Source organism: Lithobates pipiens, unplaced genomic scaffold (assembly GCF_037356315.1).
Source record: "Lithobates pipiens isolate NorthernLeopardFrog02 unplaced genomic scaffold, aLitPip1_a1.2 Scaffold_18, whole genome shotgun sequence".
Taxonomy (NCBI): domain Eukaryota; kingdom Metazoa; phylum Chordata; class Amphibia; order Anura; family Ranidae; genus Lithobates; species Lithobates pipiens.
Genome location: NW_027507758.1, coordinates 644062169 through 644079559, shown reverse-complemented (window position 1 = coordinate 644079559; position 17391 = coordinate 644062169). Strand labels below are relative to the sequence as shown.

Genomic DNA, 17391 nt, shown 5'->3' with positions numbered 1-17391 from the left:
TGCTATGTGTTAGAAATATCTTATAAATTGACAACTTTGTGTAAAAAAAATGCGTTTTAATTTTTTCCACATATTCCAAAAACGTCTATAAAAAAAATGAACCGTTCAAAACACTCATTATGCCTCACAGATTATACGTTGGGGTGTTTCCTATCCAAAATGGGGTCATTTTATGGGCAATTCCATTGTCCTGGTGCTCCAGGGACTTCAAAAGTGTAATAGGTGGTTGTGAAATGAGATGTGTCATTTTTGCTCGTAGAACGTCTGAAGGTGCTACATCAATGTTGGGCCTCTGTATGTGGCCAGGTTGTGTAAAAGTCTCACACATGTGGTATCGCCGTACTCGGGAAGAGTAGCAGAATGTATTTTGGGGTGTAATTTGTTGTATGCATGTGCTGTGTGTGAGAAATAATCTGATAATATGACAAATTTAGTAAAATAAATTAAAATAAATAAAAAAATCTTCATTTTGCAAAGAATTGTGGGAAAAAATTACAACTTAAAAAAACTCACCATGCTACTTACTTAATACCTTGGAATGTCTACTTTCTAAAAAGGGGTCATTGGGGGGTATTTGTACTTTCCTGACTTGTTAGTGTCTCAAGAAATGAGATTCACCTGATGTACTAAAGGCCTGATCAGATGTCATTAATTTTCAGTGATTGGCACCATAGTTTGTAGAATCTATAACTTTCACAAAGACCAAATAATATCCACTAATGTGGGTTATTTTTACCAAAGATATGTAGCAGTATAAATTGTGGCCAAAATTTATGAAGAAAAATTACTAATTAGCAACATTTTATGACAGAAACAAAGAAAAATGCATTTTTTTCACAAAATTTTGTGATTAAATACCACTAAAAGAAAGCTCTATTTGTGTGGGAAAAAGGACGCAAGTTTCATATGGATACAGTGTTGCACGACTGTGTAATTGTCATTCAAAGTCTGAGAGAGCTGAAAGCTGAATATTGGTCTGGTCCGGAAGGGGGTGTAAGTGCACTGTATAGAGGTGGTCAATATTGTTGCTTTGAATAACTTATACCCTTCAGTGTGTTCCCTACTCCCCAGTGTATGAGTATGATCTCAGGTATTACTATGAAGACATGTCTGATGAAGGAAACTAATGGGGTCTACTTATAGAAAATTCATGGGATAAATGTGACAATCACTCATCCAGCCATTACAAATTCTGGCCATAATGTAGCAAAGTAATTTCCTATGATGGTCAGCTTCATCTAGTGACCATAATGGGGTATTTTTTTTCCTGAAATACCTCAATAAAAATAGCACAATACCACATTATGGCCACTAGATGGAGCCAAGGAAATCGGTGTATGAAATAAAATACATCCAACATTCATCACAGCCGGGTGAATGTCGGTCATAATCATTCAACAGTTTTTTTTTATAATTAAAAAAGAGGAAGATTTGGCTACTATAAGACCCCTTTCACACCACACCGTCCATAGCATCGGCGGTAAAAACGCTGCTATTTTTAGCGGCGTTTTACCGCCGGATTTTCGCCGCATTTCGGCTGCTAGCAGGGCGCTTTTACCCCCCGCTAGCGGCCGCGAAAGGTTTAAAACCTGATTGATTGATTTCAATGGGGAGCAGCTGTGGAGGAGAGGTAAACACACCACTCCTTCACCGCTCCAAAGAAGCTGCTGGCAGGACTTTTTTCTGACGTCCTGCCAGCACACCGCTGTAGTGTGAAAGCCCTCAGGCTTTCACACTACACACAATGGTGCAGCTTCTTTAGGGCGGATTGCAGGTGCTATTTCTAACGCTATAGCGCCTGCAAAATGCCCTGGTGTGAAAGGGGTGTAAATGTACCACATCCATAAAAGTTATCATTTCAAAATGAACCTTGTATGTCGGACTTTATTGGTACAAAAAAGGCAGAATACAAAAATTACAAAAAATATAAATCTTTCTTACAAATATTAAAATAATGTGTTAAAACCACATGAACAAATTCATCAAAAATTAGGCTATATATATATTATATATATAAAAAAATAATGACTCATTTATCTTTGCTGAATTGTCAGAAAAGTCAGCACGTTTCACCTCAGTAAGCTTCTTCAGGACCTTTTATGCCTTGGCAGCAAAGAAAATCAGCCTAACTAAAAAAATAAAGAATATAAATACATAGCAATCTCATAGTTTTGTAACATTGTAAATCATCATCTGTGCCACTTACACAACACTTAGGGGACATAGCAAGGAGATGGTGATAAATGAGTCATAAAGATTAGCATGATAATAGACATGTGCATGACAAAAAGTTAAGTAAAAAAAAATTTTTTTTACATATACAAAATAAAAGTTACACCCAAGCACATAAAATGAAGTTAGTCACCAATTCACAGGCGCACACAAATTTAAAGTTTGACATGTTGGGTATCTATTTACTCAGTGCAACCCTCGGCTTTTATATTGTAAAAAAAAAAATGGTTAATTTATTGTATTTTTTTGCCTAAGATTAAGATAAGTATGTTTTTTTACAAAAACAATTGTGCTTCCTAGACTTTTTCAGTAATATCATGTGACATAAAATATGGAACTACTGCCATTTTATTCTCCAGGGTGTCTGCTTTCAAACAATATATAATGTTTTGGGGTTTTTAAATAATCTTCAGGCCTAAAATTATTTTTCATATGTGGGCAAAAAACACAAAAACGGCTCTGGCAGTGAAAGAGTTAAAGGAAATGTTCACCTTTGGGAAGATGTTACATGTTCCTGTTCCTGCAGTGGCTCAGTGATCTGAGTCCTCTGTGTGACATCAGTGCAGGGAGAAGTTCCCCGTACCAACTGTCACTATGAAAGAAAAAAAAAGAGCACGGCGGTGTCATTCATTCACAGAGTTCTGTCCTTTGCCGATGTCGGCTTGTGAGCTCTCTGGTAGATGATTGGTTCTTCCTGTCACTGTAACTGCCTTCCCGTATAATGTACAGGCAGATAGATTACACGGACAGTCTGCAGGAGTCCTGCATAGCACCAGCCATAACCACATCATGGCTGCAATGCAAAAAATTTTACCTGCAGAAAATGTGAATTTATTATTTTTTATAAAAGGTGAACTTTTCCTTTAACAGAGCGGACACCGGGTATGTGATTTGTCTGCTCAGCATGCGCTTGTACTGAGCACCTAAGTTAAAAAATACCCCGACATTCCTAAAAGCACCTCAGATTTATATACGGTTTTGGTTAAAATTATCTTTTATTTTATCAGGACATAAGAGACAAGTATATGAGACCCCGATTCAGCCATGGAGTATATCTGAGGTGTATATCAGGGTGTGCTTCTTCCCCACATGAGAGCTGTGATGTCCAGCAACATTCCTATAGAAGACATTTCCCGCACTTAAGGCACTAATATACCTCGAGGGTTGTGTGGGGTCCCTGATGTACAGGAAGACAGGACTTCAGTGAGGAACATTTCCCTCACTCAGGACAGGAATACGGCTTCTCCCCCATGTGAGATCTCTGATGTGTGTAAAGATTGGACTTCTGTGAAAAACATTTCCCACACTCAGGACAGGAATATGGCTTCTCCCCCGTGTGAGATCTCTGATGTGTGTAAAGATGGGACTTCCATGCAAAACATTTCCTGCACTCAGGACAGGAATATGGCTTCTCTCCCGTGTGAGATCTCTGATATCTGTAAAGAGTGGACTTCTGTGAAAAACCTTTCCCACACTCAGGACAGGAATATGGCTTCTCCCCCGTGTGAACTTTTTTGTGCCTATGAAGATTAGATTTTAAATTGAAACACTTCCCGCACTCAATACAGGAAAACCTCTCATCTGTTGGAAGGATGGCACCATCCCTCACAGTCTGAGGTTCCTCGGAATAAGAGGAATACGATGGTCCATCTACACTGTGTGGTGCCCGATGGACATTTGAGGTAGTCGGGTTTTCTCCTGGACTATACTGTGTGATGTCCTCATCTTCTACTTTACAGTCTGGAGACAAAGTGAGACAATCCTCTGAGGTTTTCTTCATCTCCCGTCCATCTACTAAAATAGAAATACAAAGATTATTACTAGACATGAGCTGATTGGTTCCCCTAAACCAGGACTCCGCCCACATCAGGCAGCTTTGTCTCTGAGGATCTTACAATTCCCCCCTCAAGGTAACTAGTAAATGGGTCCTCTGATCTCCTACCAGTTCATTTCTTTATTCATGGACCTTAGTCAGAGAGTGAGGAAACAATGAGTGTTTTGTCTCTCCAATCTAAGCATTGAAAGTGTTATCTCTGTAAATTACAGTTGTGTTGAGATATCGGTAAAGCAATCTTTGTTTATTCCGCTGACAGTGACTCGATCCAGAGGACACCTTGAAGATCTTGTGAAGTTTAACCACTTTGCATTTCGCGTATCATCATATGATGTCCGCAAGGTGACTCTCTCATCCTGGGTGGGCGTCATATGATGTCCTTGGCTTCCCGTTGGCATAGGGAGACACGTGCCTGCCACGTCACCAAGGAACTGATGCATGTGCCCAGAGGCCATGATGTCCGCCGGGCACACACGATCGCTCGTGACAGAGCAGTAACCTGGATCTGTGTGTGTAAACACACATATCCATGTCCTGTCAGGGGAGAGGAGACAGATCATGTGTTCCTAGTATATAGGAACACTAATCGTCTCCTCCCCTAGTCAGTCCCGCCCCACAGTTAGAACACACAGTCAGGGAACACATTTAACTCCTTGATCGCCCCTAATGTTATTTACACAATAATCAGTGGCTATTTATAGCAGTGATCGATGTATGAATGTCAATGGTTTCAAAAAAGGTGTCAAAAGTGTTCGATCTGTTCACCACAATGTCGCAGTCACAATAAAAATCACAGATCACCACCATTACTAGCAAAAAAAAAAAAAGAATAAAAATGCCATAAATCAATAACCCATTTTGTAGGCGCTATAACTTTTGCGCAAACCAATATACGCTTATTGCGGTTTTTTTACCAAAAATATGAAAAAGAATAAATATTGGCCTAAATTGAGGGAAAAAATAATATATATTTTTTTAAATTGGGATATTTGTTATAGCAAAAAAGTAACAAATGTGTTTTTTTTCAACATTGTCACTCTTTTTGTTTATAGCGAAAACATTTAAAACCGCAGATGTGATCAAATACCACCAAAAGAAAGTTATATTTGTGGGGAAAAAAAGTACATTAATTATGTTTGAGCTCAACATCACATGACAGCACAATTGTCAGTTAAATCAATGCAGTGCCCTATCGAAAAAAATTGGCCCAGTTGGGAGGGGGGGGGGGGGCTAAATTTTTCCGGGGCTGAATTAGTTACCTTCTACTTTCCCATTGTTACTTAGCATAGTCTTTGTAATAAGACCCATAGGCCAATAGTTGTGATGGAAGGCAACCATCTGGCATTCAGGAAGAAGCTCAAGACCCATCTCTTCTGAAGACCCAGACGGACAATGCCGGCAAAAGCGCTTTGAGGCGATTTAGTTTGTATATGTAGCGCCAATCAAGTTATTCATTCATTCAGAATCTGTCTCTTTCAAGAGAACTATGTCTCCCACTTGTAGGTTGGGTTTTCTAGTTTTTCATTTACTGAGACTTTGAAGTTTAGAATGGTACTCCATCTTCCAGCGGTTCCAAAACACAATAGCAAAAATGTTGAACCTGTTTCCATTGATGCTTGTAAACGTTAGAGTAATCAACTTCCTCTGTGGGAATAGTGGCTATCCCAATATTTTGGGTTAATAAAAGTGACTGGAGTGAGCAATACTGGAGACACTGGATCTGAGGACACAGGGACCAGTGGCCTTGCATTGGTTATAGCCAAACAAGAGTGACTAAGATTTCATGGGTAAGCTGGGAAGTTTTCTGGTCCAGTAGCATAGAGTCCCAGATTTTTCTTACAACTCCAATCATGCGTTCCCAAGAGCCTCCCATGTGAGAGGAATGAGGTGGGTTGAATTCCCATTTATACTTGTTGTCATTCAAAAAGTTCACTATCTTTACTGCTCCTGTAAAAATTAGTCCCACAGTCAGATCTAAGTAACTTTACAGGTCTTCGCACAGAAACACATCTTATGAAGGCATTCATGAAACAGGAAGAGAACATTGATTCTATCACTTTGATGTGCACTGTCTAACAAAGCAATAATGTGACGATGTCCTGGAATAATGAGGAGATTTTTTTCTCCACTGAACGAATTAGATCTTCCAATGTGACCACCAACGAGAAATAACTTATGATCATTGGATTTATTTTGTACAGGTTGAGGTTGAGTTCCTTTGATATGTTAACAATCTCTTGTGAGTACATTTTATGTTGGACACATTGGATGATAACACTTTCTGTTTGAGCGACTTCCTCAATTGTGGAGGGACCTTTACAGATGTCCCATTTGTGACACTCCTTTTCAGTGCTAGAGCAGTTTGCAAATTGATGAGCAATGTGAATAATATGTGCAATGGCTCATACAACAAAGGACCACTTAGAAAAGTGTTCAAGACATGGAGGACTCGGCCTTACCTTGCTTTCACACGTGTTGAGTAGTTTTACAGTAACAGCTCTGACTTCCTTATCAGATTCTGGATAAGCCAGTTCAAAGGGTAGAATTTGTAGAAATTAAATTTGTGTTTATCATTCAAGAGTACTGGTGGAGATAGCCATGATGTGTCCATAAATGCAGTGGTGGGTACTGCATGACTGTCGCAATTAGCAGGGTTGAGGTTAGTGGGAACATAGTTCCATTGTTCAGGCATAGAGAGCTTACTAATATGTTCCACTCTGTTACCAACATACACATAGAACTGCCATATTTGATTGTGTATATATCCTAGCACTATTTTATTGTCTGTATAAAAGTCAAAAAGTGTCTATTTCAACATCTGTTTCAAGTTCTATAAACTCAGCAATTTCCACAGCTAACACAGCTGCACAAAGTTCAAGCCTTGGAATAGTCTGTGCAGATTTGGTGTGAGCTTGGCCTTTCCAATGATAAATCCTACGCCTACTTCACCATTGGGATTCGTAGCTCGAAGATAGGCCATGGCAGCAATGGCTTTGTTGGATGCATCGGAGAAGACAATGGTTTCTCTTCTGGTGGTATGCTTTAACGATGCTAAGGTGTAAGAGCATTGTATCTGGAGTTGTTCTAATGCTTTTAGAGACCGTTTCCCACCTTTGTTGTTTCTCCTCAGGTAAGGGGAAATCCCAGCCTGAGCTTTCAGAAGTAAGTGGTCTCAGCAGTATCTTAGTCTGAATGGTGAGAGGTGCTATGAAATCCAATGGATCATAAATGCTGTTCATTGTAGACAAAACTCCTCGCTTTGTGAAGGGCTTGTCACAGACTGATGCTTGAAATGTGAATGTGTCTTGCTTAACATTCCAAAGCAATCCATGACTGCTTTGTGTAATTGAAAGGTCAGAGCATATTTGGAATTTCTTGACACTGATAGCAATGTCATGAGAAGGAAAGGCTCTCATGACCTTGTCGCTGTTGGAGATGATTTTGTGAAGTCTAATGTTTGCAATGGCAAGCATGTTCTGGGTTCTAGTGAGAAGGTCAATAGCCTCTTCCGTAGGCAGAGATTTAAGTCCATCGTCTACATAGAAATTACTTTTGATGAACTGTCGTCCATCAGATCCAAATTCTCTCTCACCCTCGGGCCATTTTCCTCACTCCATAAATTGCTACTGCAGGAGAAGAACTGTTACCGAAAACATGTACCTTCATCCTGTAGTCTATGACTTCATCAATTACATCATTATTACAGTAGCTTTGAAAACCTGAGGAAGTTTTGCAGGTTTCACAGAAGATGAAACAGTGGAACGTTTGCTGACTGTCAGCCATAACAGCAATTGGCTTTTGTCTGAAGCAAAGTAAAACTCTTATAAGATTGTTGTTCATATTAGGCCCAGTCAGAAGATTGTCATTGAGGGAGACACCTTTATGACGAGCACTGGAGTCGAAGACCACCCTAATCTGATCAGGCTTACAAGGATGATAGACACTAAAGCATGGTAGGTACCAATAGTCTTCTCCTTCCTCAAGAGGGGCAGGCTCCGAATGATCTCTCTCAAACACCTTCTACATAAAGTCCACAAAGTGCTTTTTTCTTCTCAGGCTTCTGGTTCAAACTGCTCTTTAAAGAAACAACCCATGATTTTGCATGTTCTCTTTTTGGTAGTCTCTTTTTTGGGGTTTGAAATGGTAAAAGGTGCTACCCAACTGTTGGAATTCTCTTGGTAGAACTCTTTACTCATGGTTTTCAAGAATTCTTTGTCTTCCATGGTAGCTGCCAACTTATTGTCTTTACTGGTTATTTTGAACACTGTGTTGCCAATGTTCTCATCCCAGAAATTAAGAGCTTATAGTCTTGTATGATGTGCCGTTGTACACATTTTTTAAACAGTCTTTCTTTCACATTATATTGATGTGGTCATTGTGCAGAACAAGTACTCTGTCCATTTGACAGGATGTGTGTTTTAAAGGAAGAGACTGAGTAAGACCTTCTGCCTTTGACTTGACAGACATTGCCTATGATGACCCAGCCTCGAGCCAAACACTGAGCATATGGTGCATCATGTGGAAGTTGATATGCTGACAAACCTTACGCACCCTTAAGATGTCTCGGTTGAATAACAGCAGGATATCAGCACTTTCATTGAGGGCTGCCATTTGGTCAGCTATGTTCTTCAAGTGAGAATGGTGTAAGGCAGCTTCAGGAGTAGGGATCTCCTCTTTGTTGCTTGGAATCTAGTTGCAGTGATAGTGGGCAATGATATTTCCACATTGTCATTCAGAGGAGCAACTACAAAACCACTGGCTCTCCTACCTAAGACTTCTGTAGTGCCGACACAAGTGCTTAGGGTATAAGGTAGAGCATCTCCTGTTATCTTCAACAGCTCTTGCAAGAGATACGTTGCTCTGATCATCCAGATTAGTAAACAGTCTTATGATCTCTTCAGGCTGACTGTCATGGTTATGCAGTAATCCTTCTCTGTCTGCTTACCTTTCCTCATGTGTTCAGACTGAGAGGCCAGACACTGAAACCTGGTTGTTTTTATAACCTCTCCTCTAAGCATGGCTCCACCCCAGGCCCTATCAGGGAACCCTATATTAACCTGTGCACTGCTAGTCAGCGGTGCTGATCAACCATTGTGTATTCATTGAGTGTTTGGCTTCCTGTTTCCTGCTTGCCATGTGCTCTTCATTTGTCTCTGTTACCGACCTTGGCATGTTCTTGACTATTCCTGTCTGCTCGTAACCCTGACCTTTTGGCATATCCTCGACTATACCTGTTTGCCTGTGACCCTGAACCTTTGGCGTGTACTCTGTTGTTCCTGTCTGCTAGTTGCCCTGACCTCTGCTTTATTTCTTTACTCTCCTTGTTGTTCCAGCCTACTGCTTCATTCTCCTGTAGTCTACAGTGAGCTGAGACCCTAGGGACCACGACCTGGAGCCAGACTGCAGCGCAGTCCATCCTTACTACTAGAGGCTCTGGTGAACACCTGCTGGCTCTTAGACTCTGCGCCCTGGGGAATCTATGCTTTAGCTTCAACTGGGATTTGTGTTAATGATCCAGTAGACCTGCTTCCTTAACCTCCCTGGGTACAATCAGCAGCAGTACGTCCTAGGGTCCACTATCTTTCTTTCTGAAGCTGATACATTTCCTAAGTGGATGTGGTTTGTTATGTTTTTGACATTGGCAATTTGGGTTCTCAATTGTCTTGTTTTGATCGGTCTTTTCAAGAACTGTAGCAGGCCCAGGTAGAACATTAGTCCTTTTCATTGACAATGGAGCTGTATGGTCTCTGTGCGTTCATAGGTTTTGGAGAGGGTGAACTGAGAGGGTTACGGTCACCAAAGGGGTCATTCTTAGTGTCTGTAATTCTTTTCATGAACTCACATAAGTAGCAAAATGGAGGAAAGGCAACTTGATGTTTTTTCTTATACTTTGATTCAAACGCTGCCCATTTTTCCTGAATGCCATATGGTAGCTTGAGAATAATAGGGTTGATGCCACAAGGGGTGTCAAGGTAACTGAGACCAGGTAAGTTGATGTCAACTTTAGGAAGATGAAGTTTTAATAAAACATTGCTGAGTTATTTAAAACTTTAAATTGTCTCTAGAAGAGATCTTTGGGAAGCTTTGCAAGCTTTTGAATAAGGCCTCTTCAATGGCCCCTGGACTGCCAAGGGTATGTTCAAGTCTGTCCCAAGCAGCATAAAGGCCTGCAGCAGGGTTATCAATATGAACTGCTTTGAGCCTCTTAATGCAATCAGCAGACTGGGGACCTAGCCATCTGAGGAGCAGATCTAATTCCTCTGTGACCTTGATGTCTATGTCAGTCATTGTGGCCTTAAAGGTGGATTTCCAGCCTCTCATTTTCAGGCTTGTCATAAAATGTGGTGAGGCCTGTCTTAGAGAGGTCTCTACGAGGAGCATGTATTTAGCCAACTGCGACATGTTCATGTTCTCAGACTTTAGATGCATGACTGCAGGTGGAACAGAGTTAGTTGTGATGGCTGGTGCGGTGATGTTGAGTGACTTGGGAACATATGTTGGTGCTAAGGCATTCAATGCTGGAACTGGCTTAAAGTTCATTGATATGTTGGTTTGCAGCTGTGGAGTAGTGCACTTGCTAGGAGGTACTTGGTTAGTGCCAGAGTAAGGTGGACAGTCTATTATATGCATACTAGTGTCTGCTGCTTGCTGGAAGATATAAAGGCAAATCATCTTGAGGTACAGCAGATGCAGAGCCCTCAATTGAGTGCCTTGGCTGCTGTGAGAGGGAGTTGATGTTCTGGAGAAGTATGTGAAGAATCTGAGGCATAAGATACAAATGAGTGTCTGCAACTGTTGTCTCTTTTACTTTAGCTAGCAGCTTGTTCTAAGACCGTTAACCTTGCCACGGCTGTGGCATGCTCACATTGTTTTTCCAAAACTTCCATTTCTGCTTTCTGGCGCGCAGCTTGAGCTTCCATCTCTGCTTTCTGGCGCGCAGCTTGAGCTTCCATCTCTGCTTTCTGGCGCGCAGCTTGAGCTTCCATCTCTGCTTTCTGGCACGCAGCTTGAGCTTCCATCTCTGCTTTCTGGCGCGCAGCTTGAGCTTCCATCTCTGCTTTCTGGCGCGCAGCTTGAACTTCCATCTCTGCTTCCTGGCATGCAGCTTGAGCTTTCATCTCTGCTTTCTGGCGTGCAGCTTGAGCTTCCATCTTTGCTTTCTGGCATGCAGCTTGAGCTTCCATCTTTGCTTTCTGGCATGCAGCTTGAGCTTTGATTTCTGCTTTCTATTGGGCAAAAGCTGACTGAATTTTAGAAGCATCTGCACAGTCTTTTGAGTTGTTGACTGAGCTTGACTGTAGGGATCAGGAAGATCTTGTGGAGTGTCTAGTAGATACAGAGCTATAAGATCTGGATTTTTGAAGCTATGTTTTTCCCAATTCTGCCTTTGTATGCACCACTAAATTATGTCTTTCAAGATTGAGCTCCTCAAATCCCTTTAATTCTTCCAATGACCCTTGAGTGTTGTACCGCTTTAAGGAGATCAGTATATTTAACACAGTCTTGATAACTCTCATAAGCAACATTCAATTTCTTGATAGCACCCTCTAGTTGTAATGGCTCATGAGATTGCTGTGAGAGAGCAGACATGCATTTAAAGAGGAAGTAAAGGCTATTTTTTTTAAATGCAACCTGCAAGGCAAAGGCATAATGAGCTAGTATGCATAGCATACTAGCTCATTATGAATAACTTACCTGAGAACGAAGCCCCCGAAGCGGTCCTCCTCCTTCATCTTAGCCGCTGTCATGTACCCCAGAGTGACTTCCAGGTCTCCCTGCTCCGACGCTGTGATTCGCCGGAGCCGCGATGACGTTACTCACACGCATGTGCACGGGAGCCGACACGAGCGGCATATCACCGTGATCTCCGGCGTGCTCAGTGCACCTGCGCGCTGCTGTCTACGGCGCATGCGTCGACAGTGGCGCCTGTCTTTTTGTAAATATCTCCTAAACTGTATAGGTTTAGGATATATTTCTTGGACCTCCAGGTAAGCCTTAATCTAGGCTTACCTGTAGGTCAAAGTCATTTGTAAGGGTTTACAACCACTTTAACAGTATTAGACCATAAGTCATTGATATTAGGCAGTAGTTCTTCCTTGTCAGCTTTAAGATTCTCTAATGTACCATACACACGGTCAGATTTTCCAATGGAAAATGTGGGAATCGGACTGTGTTGTCAGAAAATCCGATCATGTGTGGGCTCCATCAGACTTTTTCCATCTGATTTTCCGACGCACAAAGTTTGAGAGCAGGCTCTAAAACTTTCCGACAACAAAATCCGATTAAATTCTGATCGTGTGTAGACAATTCTGACGGACAAAGTGTCACGCATGCTCAGAATAGACTAAGACAAAATCTATTGGCTACTGGCCAGTTTATATTCCCGACATATGTGTTTGATGTCACCTTGTTCGGAACTATCAGATTTTCCGACAACTTTGTGCGACCGCGTGTATGCAAGACAATTTTGGCCCAAAATCCGTTGGGGAAATTTTTTTACTGATTTTGTGGTCGGAATGTCCGACCATGTGTATGGGGCATTACACTTTCAAGTTTGGTTTTGTTAAGCGTTTTTCTCTTTTGTTTGATTCAGGGTTTAATTCCTGATCTGGTAGGAGTTCTGATTCTGGTTGTGTCTTAGTTTCCCCAGATTGCATATTAATTTGCTTAAACATTGTAAGAGAGTTAATAGTAAAGTCCTTCCAGCAGCAATGTATCATTTGGCTGTGCCTGAGTTCAGGTTTCCAAGGCTACAGTTACAGAAAGGTTTGCTTTGATTTCACAGACAAAAAGCCATATGCTAATACATACAGAGGCATTGTATAAACTGTTTGTATGGCACAGTTGTATGAACATTCACAGCAGTAACATTGTCCTGTGGCTGATGACTGCTATGCTGAGATTTACTTGCAGACACATACAGGATTGTGTAGTAATGGTTTCACTGTCTGTTAGCTCCTAATTCCAATGACCATATAACATCTCACTGTTTAGCCAGAAATAGAAAGGATCCTATTAACCACTTGACCACTGGGCACTTAAACACCCTTAATAACCAGACCAATTTTCAGCTTTCGGTGCTCTCACATTTTGAATGACAATTACTCAGTCATGCAACACTGAACCTATATGAAATTTTTGTCCTTTTTTTCACACAAATGGAGCTTTCTTTTGGTGGTATTTAATCACCGCTGGGTTTTTTATTTTTTGTGCTATAAAAGAAAAAATACAGAAAATTCTGTAAAAAAATGAATTTTTCTTCATTTCTGTTATAAAATTTAGCAGATTAGTAATTTTTTCTTCATAAATTTTGGCCAAAATTTATACCACTACATATCTTTGGTAAAAATAAGTACAAATTGGTGGATATTATTTGGTCTTTGTGAAAGTTATAGAGTCCACAAGCTATGGTGCCAATATCTGAAAATTGATCACACCTGAAGTACTGACGGCCTATTTCAATTCTTGAGACCCTAACATGCCAGAAAAGTACAAATACCCCCCAAATGACCCCTTTTTGGAAAGAAGACATTCCAAGGTATTTAGTAAGAGGCATGATGAGTTTTTTGAAGTTGTCATTTTTTCCCACAATTCTTTGCAAAATCAAGATTTTTTTTACTTTTTTTTTTTCACAAAATTGTCATATTATCAGTTTATTTCTCACACAGCATATGCATACCACAAATTACACCCCAAAACACATTCTGCTATTACTCCCGAGTACGGCGATACCACATGTGTGAGACTTTTACACAGTGCGGCCACATACAGAGGCCCAACATGCAGGGAGCGCCATCAGGCGTTCTGGAGCACCCAGGACAATTCTGACATTTCTCTCCTACATGTAAAAATCATCATTTATTTGCTAGAAAATTACATCGAATCCCAAAACATTATATATGTTTTTTTAGCAAACACCCTGGAGAATACAATGGTGGTTGTTGCAACTTTTTATCTCGCACGGTATTTGCGCAGCAATTTTTCGAATGCTTTTTTTTGGAAAAAAAACTGTTTTGTGCTTAAAAAAAAAAAACACAGTAAAGTTAGCCCAATTTTTGCATAATGTGAAAGATGAAGTTACTCCGAGTAAATCGATACCTAACATGTCACTCTTCAAAATTGCACAGGCTCGTGGAATGGCGCCAAACGTCGCTACTTAAAAATCCCCATAGGCGATGATTTAATTTTTTTTTTACTGGTTATATGTTTTGAGTTACAGAGGAGGTCTAGGGCTAGAATTATTGCTATCGCACCAACGTACGCAGTGATACCTCACATGTGTGGTTTGAACACCGTTTTCATATGTGGGTGGGACTTACGTATGCGTTCGCTTCTGCATGCGAGCACATGGGGACAGGGGCGCTTTAAAAAAAAAAAAAATAATTTTATTGTTCATTTTACTTTATTTATTTTAGTTTGACATTTTTTTTCCCCAAAAATACATTTTTTGATCACTTTTATTCCTATTACAAGGAATGTAAACATCCCTTGTAATAGGAATATGGCATGACAGGTCCTCTTTACAGTGAGATGTGGGGTCAATAAGACCCCGCATCTCACCTCTAAGCTGGGAAGCCTGAAAAAAAAAAAAAAAAAAAAAGATTCTGGATTTGATAGTATTGGCGAGTCGGTAGAAGCACCGGAGGGCGGCGGGGGGGGGGGGGGGGGGGTGTCTATGGCTGGGTATTGCAGGGTATCACCGACTATGGCTGGGTATATCAGAGTATGGCTAGGTATCTCAGAGTATGGCGTTGCAGAGCATTGCAGGATATTGGAGGGTGTTGCAGAGCATTGCAGAGTGTTGCACGGTATTGGCGGGTGTTGCAGAGCATTGCAGAGTGTTGCAGGGTATTGGCGGGTGTTGCAGAGCATTGCAGAGTGTTGCAGGGTATTGGTGGGTGTTGCAGAGCATTGCAGAGTGTTGCAGAGCATTGCAGAGTGTTGCAGGGCATTGGCGGGTGTTGCAGAGCGTTTCAGAGCATTGCAGGATATTGGAGGGTGTTGCAGAGCATTGCAGAGTGTTGCACGGTATTGGCGGGTGTTGCAGAGCATTGCAGAGTGTTGCAGGGTATTGGTGGGTGTTGCAGAGCATTGCAGAGTGTTGCAGGGTATTGCAGAGTAATGGCAGGGTATTGCAGGGTATTGCAGAGTATTGCAGAGTAATGCAGACTATTGCAGAGTAATGCAGAGTAATGCAGGGTATTGCAGAGTAATGCAGAGTAATGCAGAGTAATGCAAGGTATTGCAGAGTAATGCAGAGTAATGCAGAGTAATGCAGAGTAATGCAGAGTAATGGCAGGGTATTGCAGAGTATTTGCAGGGAATTTAGGGGTTAAATTCGGTGAGCAGCGATGTGGGCACTGCAGATGCAGCCCACATCGCTGCTGACACCGATCTCCTCCCCCTCCGCTGTTCCGATCGGTACAGAGAGGGGGAGGGAGGAACCGGCGTCATAACATGACGCCGGTTTGTTTACAAGTGATCACTCCGTCATTTGACGGAGCGATCACGTGGTAAACGGCCGCGACGAGCGGCCGTTTACCGCGATCCGTGATGCGGTCACGGACGCTCTCGAGTGCGCGCCCCAGGGGGCGCGCGAGAGGGGAATTCTGGGAGGACGTCATATGACGGCCTCCCACAGTTAAGAAACCGCCCTAAAGCCGTCATTCGGCTATAGGGCGGTTATTAAGTGGTTAAAGACATTTCACTGATATTTCTAATGATCTTTTGACTGTTCTGCCTCTCCAATCTAAGCACTAAAAATTTGATCTCTGTATCTTACAGTTGTGTTTAGATATCGATAACACAATCTTAGCTGAATAAACTGACAGTGACAATCCAGACGACATCTTGAATACCTTGTGAAGTTTAATCTATAAACTGAGGATCTTACAACAATAAACATCTGATAGATCAAAATATCATAATGTGATCCACTCCATGAGAAATGAGGCTGAGATGCATTACTGGGAGAATGAACAAAGGGTGGAGCTAACTACTGTACACATGATAAATCTGAGCTACAGGAAGGAGAGGAACCAGGGACATAATAATATATATAACATTTAAAGGCATATCACTAAGCATGTGAAATGTGACAAGAACTGTCTTTTATAGGAGTGACAGTGATGAGGGGATTATAGGACGAGTGTCCCCTCCCCCTCTATCACTCATTGCCATCTTCCCAACACAAGAAGTCCTGACCTTCCTTATTTAGTCCATGATTTAGTCATGAATAACAGCGGGGCTGAGCCCCACCAGAGGTCAGAGAGTGAGGATGGGGGGAGAACAACCAAGATGAAGACTGGACTGATCCTGAAGACCTCCATCATTGGGTTATTGACTCTCCCTTATCACTTTCTGTTTAAGGTTCCAAAGTTTGAGAATGTTATCACATTTGTATCAATATATAAAGGTCTATGCTCCAATCAAATCATCGGACATAACACGTCCATCTGGTAGAAAATGGGTGTAACAAAAGAGAATACATATTATGTGTATATATAGCAGTGGGTGGAGGGGAGAGAGCAGAAGTCAGGACTATGTAATGTACAACATATTGTATAAGATACAACAGATAGAACTATATAGTATCAGAATGATGTAATGTACACCATAGAGTATATAGTGCAGGGGTCAGGAGTATGTAATGTACAATATGAATTTTACAGTGTAAGGGTCAGACAATCAGTGCTATTCTAAATGCTCACATGAGACAAGTTGCATAGGACCCAACCCACTCTCTCCCATCCCCTGCGACTGAACACATTGTTTCTATGTGTCTATCAGATGGTGGGGGATTTAGGTGGAGCCTCCATACTGCTCTCTCCTTTACAATAAAGTATCCTCTTACCCGGTGATGTGAGGGGTGGCGGTTTATCCATCATGACATCATTGTAGATATCCTTGTGTCCTTCTAAATACTCCCAGTCCTCCATGGAGAAATAGACAGTGACATCCTGACATCTTATAGGAACCTGACACACACAATGATACAGTCACCATCCAGACACATCCCTTGTCTGTTACTGGATAATGTCCCAGAATTCCCAGAATCCTCCTCACCTCTCCTGTCAGCAGCTCCGTCATCTTCTTGGTGACTTCTAGAATCTTCTTTGTATTTCTCTATTCTATCAGGGAGGTGGAGGAAATGTGATGGGCATATGATCACTGGATGTCATAGGAGGAATACTCTAGATTTGAACACAGATAGTAAAATCAAACAATATCCCAAGAATCCTCCTCACCACTCCATTATAATAAATGTAAATATATATAAAAAAAAAAAAAATCGAAGTTACTTACCGGTAACGTTTTTTCCAGGA

General features: G+C 41.3%; 3 protein-coding genes across 3 annotated transcripts in view; 1 reads left to right on the top strand and 2 right to left on the bottom strand.

The window, feature by feature from the left end:
• LOC143989797 (uncharacterized) overlaps positions 1–17391 on the top strand; it is a 765658-nt gene that overhangs the window by 443322 nt on the left and 304945 nt on the right. The window lies entirely within an intron of this gene.
• Positions 1–17391, bottom strand: part of LOC143989578 (uncharacterized) — a 229597-nt gene that overhangs the window by 40172 nt on the left and 172034 nt on the right. The window lies entirely within an intron of this gene.
• LOC143989838 (gastrula zinc finger protein XlCGF66.1-like) lies at positions 3271–17276 on the bottom strand. The gene is made up of 3 exons (XM_077490117.1): positions 17132–17276; positions 16920–17043; positions 3271–4026 (listed from the first exon to the last, which is right to left on the bottom strand). Exons 1-3 carry the CDS (start codon positions 17153–17155, stop codon positions 3452–3454), a joined length of 723 nt encoding a protein of 240 aa, XP_077346243.1. The 5' UTR covers positions 17156–17276; the 3' UTR covers positions 3271–3451.

Coding starts and splice junctions, on each gene's coding strand:
- LOC143989838 (XM_077490117.1), bottom strand. CDS start 17,155: ATGACGGAGCTGCTGACAGGAGAG. Junction 17,044..17,131: donor CGGAGCTGCTGACAGGAGAG/GTGAGGAGGATT, acceptor TGTGTGTGTCAG/GTTCCTATAAGATGTCAGGA. Junction 4,027..16,919: donor GCCACCCCTCACATCACCGG/GTAAGAGGATAC, acceptor TTTCTATTTTAG/TAGATGGACGGGAGATGAAG.